This window comes from Pleurodeles waltl, chromosome 10, assembly GCF_031143425.1.
Source record: "Pleurodeles waltl isolate 20211129_DDA chromosome 10, aPleWal1.hap1.20221129, whole genome shotgun sequence".
Classification (NCBI taxonomy): Eukaryota; Metazoa; Chordata; class Amphibia; order Caudata; family Salamandridae; genus Pleurodeles; species Pleurodeles waltl.
Window position 1 is genome coordinate 504,686,093 of NC_090449.1, and position 15,023 is coordinate 504,701,115.

The 15,023-nt window shown below is 44.3% G+C and overlaps 1 protein-coding gene across 2 annotated transcripts in view; it reads right to left on the minus strand.

Annotated features, from left to right (window-relative positions):
• LOC138261667 (uncharacterized) overlaps positions 1 to 15,023 on the minus strand; it is a 247,701-nt gene that overhangs the window by 102,687 nt on the left and 129,991 nt on the right. For both annotated transcript variants that reach the window (XM_069210896.1, XM_069210898.1), the window contains one exon: positions 12,720 to 12,823. In XM_069210896.1, coding sequence (XP_069066997.1) covers positions 12,720 to 12,823 — 104 coding nt within the window. The remainder of the gene's footprint in view (positions 1 to 12,719; positions 12,824 to 15,023) is intronic.

Sequence of the window (15,023 nt, forward strand, 5' to 3'; positions counted from 1 at the left end):
TATCTTGCAGAGGGATGCAGCACTCTTAAAATTGCAAAGCTTCTGAAGCGTGATCATCGAACAATCAAGCGTTTCATTCAAAATAGTCAACAGGGTCGCAAGAAGCGTGTGGAAAAACCAAGGCGCAAAATAACTGCCCATGAACTGAGAAAAGTCAAGCGTGCAGCTGCCACGATGCCACTTGCCACCAGTTTGGCCATATTTCAGAGCTGCAACATCACTGGAGTGCCCAAAAGCACAAGGTGTGCAATACTCAGAGACATGGCCAAGGTAAGAAAGGCTGAAAGACGACCACCACTGAACAAGACACACAAGCTGAAACGTCAAGACTGGGCCAAGAAATATCTCAAGACTGATTTTTCTAAGGTTTTATGGACTGATGAAATGAGAGTGAGTCTTGATGGGCCAGATGGATGGGCCAGTGACTGGATTGGTAAAGGGCAGAGAGCTCCAGTCCGACTCAGACGCCAGCAAGGTGGAGGTGGAGTACTGGTTTGGGCTGGTATCATCAAAGATGAGCTTGTGGGGCATTTTCGGGTTGAGGATGGAGTCAAGCTCAACTCCCAGTCCTACTGCCAGTTCCTGGAAGACACCTTCTTCAAGCAGTGGTACAGGAAGAAGTCTGCATCCTTCAAGAAAAACATGATTTTCATGCAGGACAATGCTCCATCACACGCGTCCAAGTACTCCACAGCGTGGCTGGCAAGAAAGGGTATAAAAGAAGGAAATCTAATGACATGGCCTCCTTGTTCACCTGATCTGAACCCCATTGAGAACCTGTGGTCCATCATCAAATGTGAGATTTACAAGGAGGGAAAACAGTACACCTCTCTGAACAGTGTCTGGGAGGCTGTGGTTGCTGCTGCACGCAATGTTGATGGTGAACAGATCAAAACACTGACAGAATCCATGGATGGCAGGCTTTTGAGTGTCCTTGCAAAGAAAGGTGGCTATATTGGTCACTGATTTGTTTTTGTTTTGTTTTTGAATGTCAGAAATGTATATTTGTGAATGTTGAGATATTATATTGGTTTCACTGGTACTAATAAATAATTGAAATGGGTATATATTTTTTTTTGTTAAGTTGCCTAATAATTATGCACAGTAATAGTCACCTGCACACACAGATATCCCCCTAACATAGCTAAAACTAAAAACAAACTAAAAACTACTTCCAAAAATATTCAGCTTTGATATTAATGAGTTTTTTGGGTTCATTGAGAACATGGTTGTTGTTCAATAATAAAATTAATCCTCAAAAATACAACTTGCCTAATAATTCTGCACTCCCTGTATGAGAGGTTGTTGAAGGCGTTCAAGAACTACAGTGGCACGGAAACAATAGAGGCGAAGGACATGCTTCATTTTGTGTTTAGGTTTGTGGAAGGGCTGAGACCAGAGATAAGTCAGATGATAAAGACGCATTTGATTTGTTGGCAGTCGAAACCGATTGATGAGGTGTTGACCTATGCGAAATACTGTAGCGACGAAATTGAAGTGAAACAGAAAAGGTTGAAAGAGAAGGTGATGATGATGCAGCTTAAAGCAGCTCAAACAGGTTTGCAAGGGTTGCAAGGGTTCCAACAGCAGATACCGCAACTGCAGCCGCAGCCGCAGGGAAATATGGTGTTCCAGCCACAGGCGAGAGGCAGAGGCAGAGGAGGTTTTGTGAATAATGGTCCGGATTTGAATACTGTTGTGACTTCGAATGGTATGCAGGCAATGAAAAGGGTGATGCCGTGTCACGTGTGCGGAATAGTCGGACATTGGAAACGCGAGTGCCCGATGGTGGTGCAGGAAGGTGCAGGTGTTGGTCAGCAAAACAATGATGTCAATGCATTCCAGACAATGAGGGGACCGAAGATGAGAGGTCCAAACCCAAATTTTCAGACCATAAATCAGCTGCAAGGATTACAGCCTATGCAGCCGCAGCAGATGCAAATGCCCCGTATGCAGATGACGCAAATGCAGCCGATGCAGCAGCAGTTACCCATGGTACCTAATCAGCAAATGCAAATACCTTTGGCACCAATGAATCAGCAGCAAGTGATGGTTCCTCCTCAGGTTTCGAGTCAGGTGATGAATACAAATGGCACAGTACAACAGTTCCCATTACACAGTGAGAGTGGAATAAACAATGTATGGGAGAGTGAAAGTTCAGATGAGGAGGGAAATTGTGTGCTTGCAGCATCCTTGGAGGTTGATCAAAAGGGTCCATATGTAGAGGGAAAAGTTATGGGTCATTGTGTTTCATTCTTGGTGGACACAGGAGCCACACGTTGAACTGTTAGGAGCATTGAAGTACCAAATTTGCCCCTCTCAGGGAGAACAGTTCAAGTGGTGGGAGTAGCAAACAGGTACCTGACGAACCCAATCACAGATCCAGTGCCAATCAGCATTGGTAACTACCAAGGGTTACATAATTTTGTGGTATGTGACTCAAGCCCGATAGCACTGTTAGGGAGAGACCTATTGTGCAAATTGGGATGTTCGATTATGTGTTCGTACGATGGAATGTATGCTTAAGTAAAAGCTTGAGAACTGTTGTTTTTGATTGGCCAATTTGAAGCTAACCTATGAACCCTCCAATGGAAGACCCTACTGGATTTGAACTGTTGTCTATTTAAACCAGGTGCACAAGAAGAAAGCAGCCATTACGAGCCCATTACGAACTTTACCGACCATTACCTACGATGCCAATTGATGTTCGAGAGACTTTGATGCTTTCTCTAATCGAGAGAAAGAGACTTTAAGAAATTCTCGCCCTAGAGACTTTAACTTTGATTTGTCCCTTTGCATGAAGTAATAGTTGTTCTTCTATCTTGCCGCTGTGAGGCAATTGCCCCGTCCACCCTGCCCCTTTGCCCCGTCCCATGCTGATCGAATCCGGTACCTGTGAGACGAAGACTTCCTTGAATGCTGATTGAATTTGGTAAATATGAAAGGAAAATTGTACAATTGCATTGTGTTTTCTTTTTAGGTAACCAACTGCTGATTTTTGCTAAGAGCCCTAGTTAGGAGTTTTCTAAATTAATGTTGCTAAATTGTTTTTGCTTGAAGACCCACATGCTGATGCTAATTTGAGGTTAGATGAGGATTCATTTGATGCACGATGCGATTTGTGACCTTGTTATGCTGACTAAATGTATGCAATTAGCCCATTACAGATTGTAGTTTTAGTGGTTTGCGTTGCCATCATAGAAGGCATTGTTATTCAAATGCTGCATAGATTGCATCTGTTTCGTCGTTATGGACAGCTATTAATGTTCATTTACATATATCACTTGGTGTTGAGACACATCTACATTGTGCTAGCTTTGTTAATATAGGGAAATAAATTCGTTAACTTTGCATAAACTGGTGTGGTTATTCATGACCGAAAGGTCATGGTTTCGCCGAAATGTATTCTGGATTAATTGTGAAGTGTTATGTTGATCAAGGTATTGCTTATGTTCGTTATTGATTATTGATTATTGATTTTGATTGATTACTCAAGAGTAAGGAGAGTCCCACTTGGTCAAAAGATTCATCGACCTAAGAGCGTCCACAAACAGGTAAATTATTAGGTTGGGAACGCTCTATCACAGTCTCTACAGTGGGAGTTATGCAACTTGCCTGGGATTCTAATTCTAGGTGGAGATTTTAATTTTTAGCCCTTTCCTTGACTGGATTGCTCGAACACCAATCGTATTCATACAAACAATGGACCAAAAAGATCCTTCCATGATTTCTGTACTGGGCTTGGAGTACAAAATGCGTGGCAAATATTGAACCCGACTGGTAAAGTGTATTAATGTTTTTCAAAGTGAAATAGGTCAGCCTGAAGGATAGATTTATTTTTAGCCCTTTTAACTATCCCAAATATTTTTCAACAACATTAAGTGTGTGTTTCTTTCGAACCACTCTGTAGTTGTTTCAAAATTCCCGCTGAATGGCCCCAATATATAGAGGAGATAGATTATGGACAAACTTTTGCTGAGCGAATATACTACTATTCAGTCATTATCAACGAAGAATGAATCTTTTTTCTCAACTAATGAAAATACTGCGGATGTGGCTGTAGAATGGGATGCATTAAAGGCTACGATATAGGATTTAATGAGCAGGACAGCTTATTTGGCTGCTGATAAAGTGCCTGATAAGGATCTTGCAGATCAATTACATCAGTCACTTCGTAACTGGACAAGAGTTATGGAAGCTTTAAAATAATTCTTCTTAAAGACGGAGGTCCTTAATAAGCTGCACTGTTAGTAGCCAGGTTAATGAGGAGGAGAAGAAGATGAAGTACTTTTTGGCCCAGAGGACTAAAGGAAAAAACAATGGAAAACTGATTAAGGGAATTACAGACCCTAACACTATTATTGGAGGGATAGGTGGGGTGGTTGGGAATCACCACAATGAATGCCACATGCCTTTTTCCTGGTAATATAAGTCAATGTTGGCTATAACGCTGCCACCGATGTTGATGAAGAGGGTGTACTGTATTGTGAAGCCGCAGTGGGAAAAGACTTCCACAACACTGAATGGGCTGCAGTACTAAAGCACCTGAAACTGGTATCCAGAAACATCAGGTTCAAGTGCTCGCACTTCAGTTACCTACACGCCACCCAGACTGAATGTTATCAGTAGCACAGATGACAAAAGCTGCCCTACCCGGTCCCTGACGGATGCAGACTTTTTCCCACAAGACATGGGCATGCCTGGTGCACGCAACCTTTTGGCAAGCTGTTACTTGGACACTGGAAATGGTGGTGAAAAGGGAAGGCCCCCGCGCACTCAAAATGTGCCTCCTAGGCATGTACCCACCACTGGAGCGTGGCAGGTTTGGCTCAAAGTTCCTATCTCTGGCCTTAGTACTCGCTAAATGACCGATAGCAATGCATTAGAGCAGTGGTTCCCAACCTTTTGACTTCTGTGGACCCCCATTTTATCAATACTGGAGCCCAGGGACCCCCACTGAATCATTATTGGAACCCGGGGACCCCCACGGAGTCATTACTGATAGCTGGGACCTAATATGATTACATTTTTTAAGCAGTCGCGGACACCCTGAGAAGGCTTCACGGACCCCCAGGGGTCCCCGGCCCACAGGTTGGGAACCACTGCATTAGAGGTCTCCTGAAGGCCCGGCACAGTGCCGGTGGAAAAAGAAGGTGATGAAATGGGGTGTGGCGGATGGCAGAGCCTTCCACATGGGTGAAAGACTGGGGCAGAGTAAACACCTTATGGTAGAACAGTGGGAAGACCTTATTAAATTGCTCACAGAAATGGCTGAGCATGGCTAGCCCGCACACCCAATTCATACTTAGTGGGAGAGGAGACAAAGGTTGAAGCCATTATCCTGTACAACTGTGGAAAATTTGGACACTGACAGATGAGGGGAATCAAGATGCATGTAAATCCAGGCTTTTGATGGCTAGAAGGGAATGGGCCAGGTCAGGGGCGAGGGGGTAGGGGCCCTTATTTCACTTTATTTCTATTTTTTTTGTATTCATTAATGTTTGTAATACGCAATGGGTTGATTTATATTAGAAGCAACATTACTGCTCTTTACACTTTTCAAGGAAGAGCTTACAGGTCGGTAAACACTTCTAGATCAGCTACGTCTGCAGGGCACAACCTTATAGGCAAGACAACCGTACGAGAGCTTCCAATGCTGTGCAGACTGTTTACAGGCATTAGAATGTTGATTCTCTCACCCTAGGCACTCAGGGCTCTGGGATGTGAATCAGATCTTGAATTGAATTCTTTCTTAGCACAATAACAATCTTCATTACAGGAAAAACTATCTGGTAAGCTTGGAATGCTTCTGTGTTTGATATCCTGCAAGCTGGTATTCAATGTCAGAGTCCTGGACATTACAGGCAGGATGTTTACATCCCAGGGAACTGCTTTTATCTTTAGTAGGTAACGCAAAGGTTAAGATGGTCTTCTTCCCAGAATCCAGGGACTCTGCAAAATTTGTGTTGTTCTGTGTGTCAAGGAGTATGAGAGTATGACAGAAGAGTTTGACCAGCGGGGGTACAAAAACTCTTAATCTCACTAAGAAACCTTTCAAACCACGTCTCCAAACATTGCTACATGGTTGTTATGCAAAATGATGTCACTTGCAATGTATCTATATTTGGGGCCCACTCTAACATAGCCTAAAAGGCATTTAAGCTAATTTGAAGACATTATGAGGGTAGCTGACTCGTCCTCTGAGTCCACCTTTACTCAGTTCTACTTTAAACCGATGGGGAAGGTGGCATTATTGGTTGTGACTAATTTTAGAAATAGCATAATCTAAGCCTCTAATCCTGACAGAATAAAAAAATTCCTAGCTAACTTGAAGGAAAGTTTCAATTCTATTATAGTCACGGTGGAGAGGATTATCCCACCCAGACACCGACACAGCTGACCATGAGTTCTTCCCATCCCCAGAAATACAAGGGAGTATCATATCTTTATATTTTGGGTTACAAATTGTATTGCTGAATGGAATATGTCTTCCTGAAAAATTCTGGATTATTTGAAATACACTTTTATAATCATCTTAAATGATTACATATTAAAAACACGTCAAAGATCATCTTCAAAGGTGCATTTACCATTTGAGGACTAATGCAACTTTTTTGTCATAAAGGATCAGAACAGATAGTGGGCATGCAAAGGAAATGGCTTCTGTTGCAGGAAGAAAGAGGGGAAAGGTCCTGGAGTTGCAGGTTTATTGAGAATCTTACCTTCTACTGGTTGACGTTTAGGACTCCTGAGTTCTCAAGGGAAAAGTAGTTTGTTACTGTAATATTTGTTTGTTGCTTTTGGAAGAATACACTGAAGATGAGAAGCATAATCCTCACCTACATGTCCATAATAGAATTGAAGCTTTTCTTCACATTAGCTAGGTAATTTGTTTTATTATAATCGTTAAAGGTTGTCACTGAAGCATTAAGTGCGCACTGGACCAGCCAAAGGCATGTCATGTATGGAGAATTATTTTGGTGGCTCTGTTGCTATGCAGTGATGTGTTCTACACATCAGGGACCCTCTTTTGTTTTTGGAGGCTTGGTGTTCTGAAAATTCTGCCACCTTGTTGGAGCTTCAACTAAACCTGATTTCTTTCCATGTCTAACTGCCTGGCCTTTCCCCTTCAAGTACCTCGCCCTAGAGTTGTATTCAACAGCTCAAACTAAAGCCATTCGTCCAAGTAATTGGAAATACTTCGCACCACAGGAGTGGATATGAGAAGAAGGAGAAGTAGAGGCTCATTGTTTTCTTTCTGCTAGAGGTTTTCCTGCCTAAGCAGTTTGGTGACCATCTCTTCCTTTTGGGTGTCACCTCTGCTGTTTTTGGAAAGGCTTTTGCTGCTGCTGTTGGTGACCTTGGGATCACCCTCTGAGGGTCAAAGCAGCGTTCATAAGGCAGGTAAGAATGCTCCTGCTACTACTTTCATTTCTTCAGTCCAAAAACTTTAAGGGTCACCATCTAGGTTTTCATCCAAGCCATCTCATCGTCTGTATGACTTCCAAATAAAGTCATATGAGATCAGGGCAGATTGATAATCCTGAGACTCCTTTGTGAGGGCTTTCAATCAAAGCTAAAAATGTCTTCTTAAGGCTAATCAGATTTTCAACAAAACCCTTTCTGCAATCTCTTGGCAGATCGTCCACAAATTGCTGGAGGGAGTCCCATAAAGACTGGGCGTACTTTCCAAGGAGGGCAGTAGCTGTTGCAAAGTTCATGTTAGTAGCTGCTGACTACATACTTCACGCCTCACAGAGCCACATTTCCCACTCTTCTTGTCTGGTGGTACTGCAGACAGAGGATTAGTAGTGTGGACTTTTTTTTCAGCCAAGACTACCAGAGAATCAGAACGAGGATCTGCACGCAGGGGGTTTGTTAGGGAGGTCTGTATTTTTTCATTAGCCTGGATGGTGCAGCTTTTGCTGAAGCCAACTTAGGAAATAGTTTTTATAGTCGCATCTAATAGGCCCGGAACTATCAGTCGTAGTCTTAATGATGATCAGTGGTGATGAAGGGTTTCAAAAATCACAACATTGTTGTTGTGGGTGCTGGTAACAGAATGTTCAGTTTTGCAGCTCACTGTATGAGTACTACTTGAAATGATTTGTCATCGACTGGAGAAGAGTTAGTCAAAGGAGGAGAAAATCTCCTTGTGTCAGACGTCATCAATCTGGAATAGGAATGCATCCTGGAGCTACATCTGTGTTTAGGTGAGTATCTTGAAGAACAGGCTTGTCTAGAATGTCAAAAGTGACATCTGGAGCTTGCTCTTTATCTTGATCTACACCAAGATCTGAACCTCTCTGGTGGAGATTTAGATCTCCTTGATGTTATAGGTGGGCTAATTAGAGAGTGACCCCTGAAGGCACTGCCATTTCTCGAGAGAAAGAGAGGTGGAGTTGTTGCTGGAGGAACTAGAAGTTGAGACAAAGAAGGTGGTAAAGAACTACAGCAATTCAGAACATCAAGACTGACTACTGGCGATGATGGTGAATACACTTGTGAGTATTCTGAAAATGAAGTTGTCTCAAGTTTTCTCGCCTCCATTTTTCTGATCCAATCAGCCGATTTAGAGATGGGAAAGAAGATACAGTGTGTCTCAACGTCCAAAGGGCTCTCATTATACCGGCAGCAGCACAATGTTCAATAAGGCCGTTAACGCACATTATACGCTTGTTAGAGTCCTCAGAGTGAGGCTGTGCCCAGGTAACTGTAGGCATAGAATGCACTTCTGATACGGTGGTGTGAGTGGTTTTAAAGTCTCTACGTTTACAACCCACTTTTATTGGCTGTATCAAGTAGTTGTATGTGGAGTATCGTGGACCCACTCACCTGAAAACCAGGATCCAAAGGAACAGAGATAGTCCGTCCTCTCACTTCGAGTCTAATCCTCTACACAAAAGCAATACCAGTGTGGGCGCGAAGCCCTAAGGGGAAAGGGGGTAAGAGACAAAAAGAAGGAAAAACCAATTCTGATGCCAACATAGCTATCACTGTGGATACCAGGAGTTCTTTCTGATAGGTATGTCTGCACAAGGATAGAAGATTGAACAGCTTCTTCCTATAATACACATGAAGAGACAATAGGGTGAAATAATGACCAGCAAAAAGAGAAAAAAACATGAGCCCATCCCACACTCCGTTTTCTAAACAATCTGACAATAATCCCACTCAACTAAGCTTTTCACCAAACATGCTTTACACTCAAGGACTACTGGTAGAAATGCACCAAAATCATGCACAACATCAGAATATCCCTATTATATTTCATAGGGAAATATACTGGGACAAAGTCTTGGTAAGGGAAAAATATATGTGGAAGAGGGTCAAGGGTACAAGATCACAACCTACAAGTCCTAAAGTCAGGTAAATAAGAGCTGAGAATTCCTGAAAGTTCAGCAAGAGCTAAGCAATAGTTGGCACAGTGCACAGAGCTTCAGGAGATAAAAGCAGGGCATGAAGTTCCACATAGTTCAGGGCTGAACAAGTAACTTTCTGAGAGAAAGCAGTCCATTGTAGAATTCCAATGGCCGCAGAGGTGCAGCGTCTGGGCGAACAAGGAAATAAGGGTCTGGAAGGACTGAAGGAATCCAATGAGGCTCGTCTAACCTCAAAGCGCAGGGAATTCAAGAATGTGCTCAAAGAGCAGCAACCAAAAGCCGGCATATGAAGATCTTTCTCACGGATTGGAGAGTCGATGCGAAGCACCTCGGCAACAGAGGATGCTCCTTAAAAAGGAAACGCCCCTGCCTGTGTGACTTCGGTAGACATGTAGTGCCAAGATCTCATGCACTTAAGAAAACGGAATACCGTTAGAAGCAGCGGCGGCTCCTCAGATGGCAGAAGAGTGTCGCCTGCCCGCCAGCACCAGATGCTGCAAACCTTTAACAATAAAACAATAATAAACTGTTTATTATCCTTTTATTGTTAAAGGGGAGTGGCCATGGGGAGTGACAGGGATGGAGGAGGAGTGCACAGCACTCCCCTCAGTGAGCATGTGCGTTTGGCCGGCCGTCTCAGGATGGCCAAACATGCATGCGCAATGAGCTCTCTCCAACCTGGCACTGTGTTGGAGGCAGCAGGCAGAGGGTATCAGTCTGCCTCAGAGCGCCAAGCCAGGGCACTCCAGACAATCCTAATGCTGCTTTCATGCTGCCAGCAGCATGAGAAGAGTGTTAGGATTGGCCGAAGGGCAGGCTGGGAGTCTGTGCCTGCAAGTGGATCCGGGGGAGCAGTGGCTCGCAGTAAGGTAATTGTTTTTTAAATTCAAAGTTGTCCCATTGTTTTGTGTGTCTCCCACCCCACTCCTCTGGCGAGCAGCGACTGATTAGGAGGCAAACAGGTGAGTATCGTGTCAGCATGTTCGGTCAAATCACAATGGCACTGAAAATTCACACTGCATCACTATAAATCCCAAGTGTAGATTTAACAAGAGTGATCTAAATATGAGATAATTGGAAGCAGAGGGACTGTGCCGGGGGGGGGGGTCAACCATCACCAGGGACTTCATTGAGAAAGGGCAGGAAGGACGAGTGGTAACATGGATTCTACTGCTAGGATGCATACAAAGAGAGAGGGTTATTTATTACTCTTGGATTATGGAGCGGGGAACCAGACATGGCCATCAGCAAGCTCCTATGCGATTTGAGCTAGTCGTGGAGCCTCTTGCTGGTCAACTATGGGAGGTAATTCAGCTTTGGGGTATCCTGATAAGGACTATAACACATTATGCAGGCGATGCATTGATCTGTCTGAAAGAACCAGATGGCTCCGTACCTCAACTGCTTGCGTTGGAAAAATGTGGCAAACTCTCTGGCTTGAAAACAAATCAGAGTAAAATGAGGCTCTTTCCTCTGGGCGGGATCAGGAGCAATGAGAGTAACCCCCTACGGAGCTTAGGGCTAGAGCAGGAAACAAACAGCTTCAGGTACATGGGGATACGGATCACTCATGATCCTAAGGCCTATTACACTTTTAATATGGGAAAGGTTTTAGAGGGTCTAAAATGTTCAGTGGAGTTCTGATAAACTTTACCCTTATCTATAATAATGGCTCCCGTTTCTATGGCGAAAGTGGTGTTTTTTCTGGGCTGGCTGTATGTATTACAGAAGTCCATGTTTATTACACAGCAACACAATTACAGCACATAGTACAATGGTTCAAGGACAGGAGTCAATAGGAGAACCTTCCTTGCAGGCATGTATGAACGCTGCTTGAGGTCTTCAAGATGGGTTATGGTACGTCACAGGCGCACCCCTACCTCATAAGACAGGTGAGGGTGGTTTGGCACAGAGTCTATTGTACTGAGGAAAGCTCCATTTGCGGATGATATGCTGTGATGCTCCTGCAAGCCTTTCCTCCATATGACAAAAGATATGACTTTCCTCAAATGAGAGGAGGTGGCTGCTGCATATTGGGAAACATGTTTTTTCAAACAGAAAGTTTATGACCTTTGAGCAAGTGCAGGAAATGATTGAGCTGGGTTTCATGCAGTTTTTCAACATGTAAGAATCAGCGATACCACCAGGGATATCTGGTACACCTTCCCAAAGGCCCCATTGGAGCAAATCTCTGACTTGGCTGGGAGCAAACAACTAATAATGCAACTTTATGCTGCACTTGTATTTGATGGGGAAGGAGGAATTGAGAGGGCATATGAGAGAGGGGCAGAGGACTGTTCGGAATCGATGACTGAAATAGACTAGGGGAAAGCATGCAAACAAGATAAACACACTTTCCATAATGAGCAATTTAAGCTAATATAGTTTCACGTATAACACAAAATTTATCCTACTCACAAAAATTTGGCAATAATTGATCCTAATAAATTATCTGCCTGCTGTAGGTGTGGATCGATGGAGGCAGATTTCCTGTGCATAACATGAGCTATCCTCCACTGGAGGAGTTTGTCGGAGAAGTGGTAAACAGTTTGAGAACAGCCACCAGTGCAATGATCAAATGGTTCATAAAGCGATGCATATTAAGAATATTTCCTGATTAGAGGGGCTATAAATAAAAACACATGTGGAAACATTGGGAACAATCCTGGCGACGAGACAAACTGAGACACATTGGGCATGCCCCACAGCCCTACGGATAGCCCCATGGAAAAAAGGACCTAATAGGATGAACAGTGGCAGAGGAACAGCATATGAAAGTGGGAAAAAGGGATGATAGAGTGGCAAAGGACCTTGCTAAGTGGGCAGAAATGCTGACTAGACTAGTAGACCCCTCAAATACTATACCACCTTGAAGGTCGGAGATATCTAGGGGATGAAGAACAGTAGCATAATGTTGGTGATGGCAGTCTTAGCAGGGTCTTGATAAGAGTTGTATAGTGTTATGAACAGTAAAATGTATTTACTGGCATGGTCTATGTTAAGACGCTCTGTAACTGGTGAAGTCAATATTGTTGAAACTGTGTTGTTAAATGATGATCATGCGTCACTGCATGTTTTCAGCTGACATCAAAAAGTGACCTCATTACAGATGCAGCATTGATGACCAATGAGCTTTTTATTTATTTTTAATTTTATTGCATAATTCCAGGCACATCCAGGTGGCAGGATGATCTTGTGCAGAGAACATGATTCTAACAGATGTACTCTGCAAAAGTACTGTTTTTTTTTTTTGTCTGTGTGAAGAATCCACACACTAGTGGCAAACTCTTCCAATTCAATATCACAACTTACATCTGCCTATAAGCTGTAACTCACCTCTTGTGTCTTAGACGTGGTTTCCACATCTCTACTAACTTCCAGGTGGTAACTTCGACTATTCAGTTGCAGCAAGTGGGTCCGCCTGAGGATTCGGTCTGCCACTAAAAATAAATACACTATTAGGATCAGATGGATGAGTGTTTGATAAAATACACCTGGTGATGAGGTTAAAGTGCAAATCTTTTTTATAAACTTAAAAAAGTACCTAGACTTATGCAGTTTAAAGATTCACAAGAATCTAAGAGAGAAAGTTACATCCAATCCGAGATCTCACTCATGGGTGTCTTCATGTTAGAACTGGGATCTCTAGCTGGCAGTGGTTTGCACACTGTCTAAGTAGGGACCCTCACTCTAGTCAGAGTAAGGGAGTCACACAGCTCAGATAACCCCTCCTCACCCCCTTAGTAGCTTGGCACAAGCAGTCATGCTTATCACAGAGGCAATGTGCAAAGTATTTGTACACACACATACAGTAACACAGTGAAAACACCACAAAAGTACTCCACACCAGCTTCGAAAAACAGCCAATATTTATCTGAGGAAAACAAGATGAAAACAACAAAATTCCAACATATACAAACAAAGATACAAAATTTGAAAGATTAAATCTTAGTATAGCGTTTAGAAACACAATAGTTCCAACTGGGGCTATCACGATATCTTGACGGAGTTGTTCCCAACCGGGTGATGCCACTCGCAAGGGAGTGCGGGCCTGTCATGGGGTTGCAGGGACCCCAGTACCTTGGAAAACGAGGACACAAAGATGTTGCACGGAGTCGAGGAGATGAGGCGCCGATAGAGCCGGTGCAGCATTGGTTCCTTACTGCTAGGCAGGGGAGGTGAGGCGTTGGTTCCTTATTGCAAGGCAGGGAAAGTGATGCAGCATCGGTGGGGAGGTGTCGGTTCCTTATGACCCGGCGGTTAGATGAATACAGCAGGTCAAAACGCCAGGCGTCGACTTCATGGTCCTGCAAGCACACCACAGGGCCACAGGTACTATGGCAGTGTTGGGTGTCCTGGACATCATAATACGGCACTCGGGACTCACGCTGTGGCAGGACTTTGGAGGCGCTGCGGCAGCATCGGGTCTGTGGTGTCAGGTGCAGTCATTGCACAGGAGCAGTGGTCCCCGCTGAGTGCAGGCAGCAGCGTGGAGTTGCACAGCGGTGCCAGTTCCGAAGTCGCTCTGGAGTCAATGTACTTTGTCTTTTCTTGGTTACACCAGAACTCGCTCCCAAGGACCCAGGAACTGGACTTGGCACCACTTAGCAAGTCAAGACTCTCAGCAAGAGAGCCCAGGTGCTGGCAGATGAAGTCTTTGATGTCCTTGAGACTTCTTAACAGTAGCCAAGCTCAGTCCAAGCACTTGGAGAACCCTTGGAAGCAGGATGTAGAAAGCTAAGTCCAGTCCTTTCACTCCCAGGACAGAAGCAGCAAGCAGCAGGCCAGCACAACAAAGCAACTGGCAGCGTGGTCGCCCATCCTACGGCATCCAGCTCTTCTTCCTGGCAGAGTATCCTCAGTCCAGAAGGATTCGAACTTTGTGGGGTCAGAGGTCCAGTACTTATACCCATTTCTGTCTTTGAAGAAGGCAAACTTTAAAGAAAAGTCTTTGCAATGCACAAGACCCTTCCTTTCCTGCCCTGGCCCCAGACACACTCCAGGGGGTTGGAGACTGCTTTGTGTAAAGACGGGCACAGCCCTATTTAGGTGCAAGTGGCAGTTCCTCCCACCACCAGCAGTGGCTGTTGCCATAGGGCAGAGGAGTGTCACCCCCCTGCTGCCAGTGCCACAAAAAGTTTGATAAATAAAATTCATTTATTACCATGTTATTTTTCCCTCTGCCCAGCTGTGTTTGGGGGCAGGTCCACTGCTGCTGACTGGCAGCAGGAGAGTGATGCTCACTCCACAGTTTACACTGCGCATGTCATTTTGGCCGGCCGCCTTGCGACAGCCAGCCTTACTTGCGCAGCGTAAACCTCTCAACTCAGCTGTCTAAGACAATTGAGTGGAGGGTAGGCACAGGCCTCCAGTGCCGGCTGGAGCATGAGGCAGCCCATTCCAGTCAATCCTGGCACTGCTCTAATGCTGCTAACATTATCAGCAGCATGAGAGCAGCATCTAGACTGGAGTGCAGCATTCAACTGCTGCACTCAGGGCACCGAGGGACGAGGACCAAAGGAGGCAAGCCAAGAGGGTAAGTGCATTTTTATTTTTTACATGCGGTTGGTACCCTAAATGTCTGGTTGGTTTTTCCACCAAATGTTTAGGGTACCAGTCACTACTGCCCACCACTCGAGC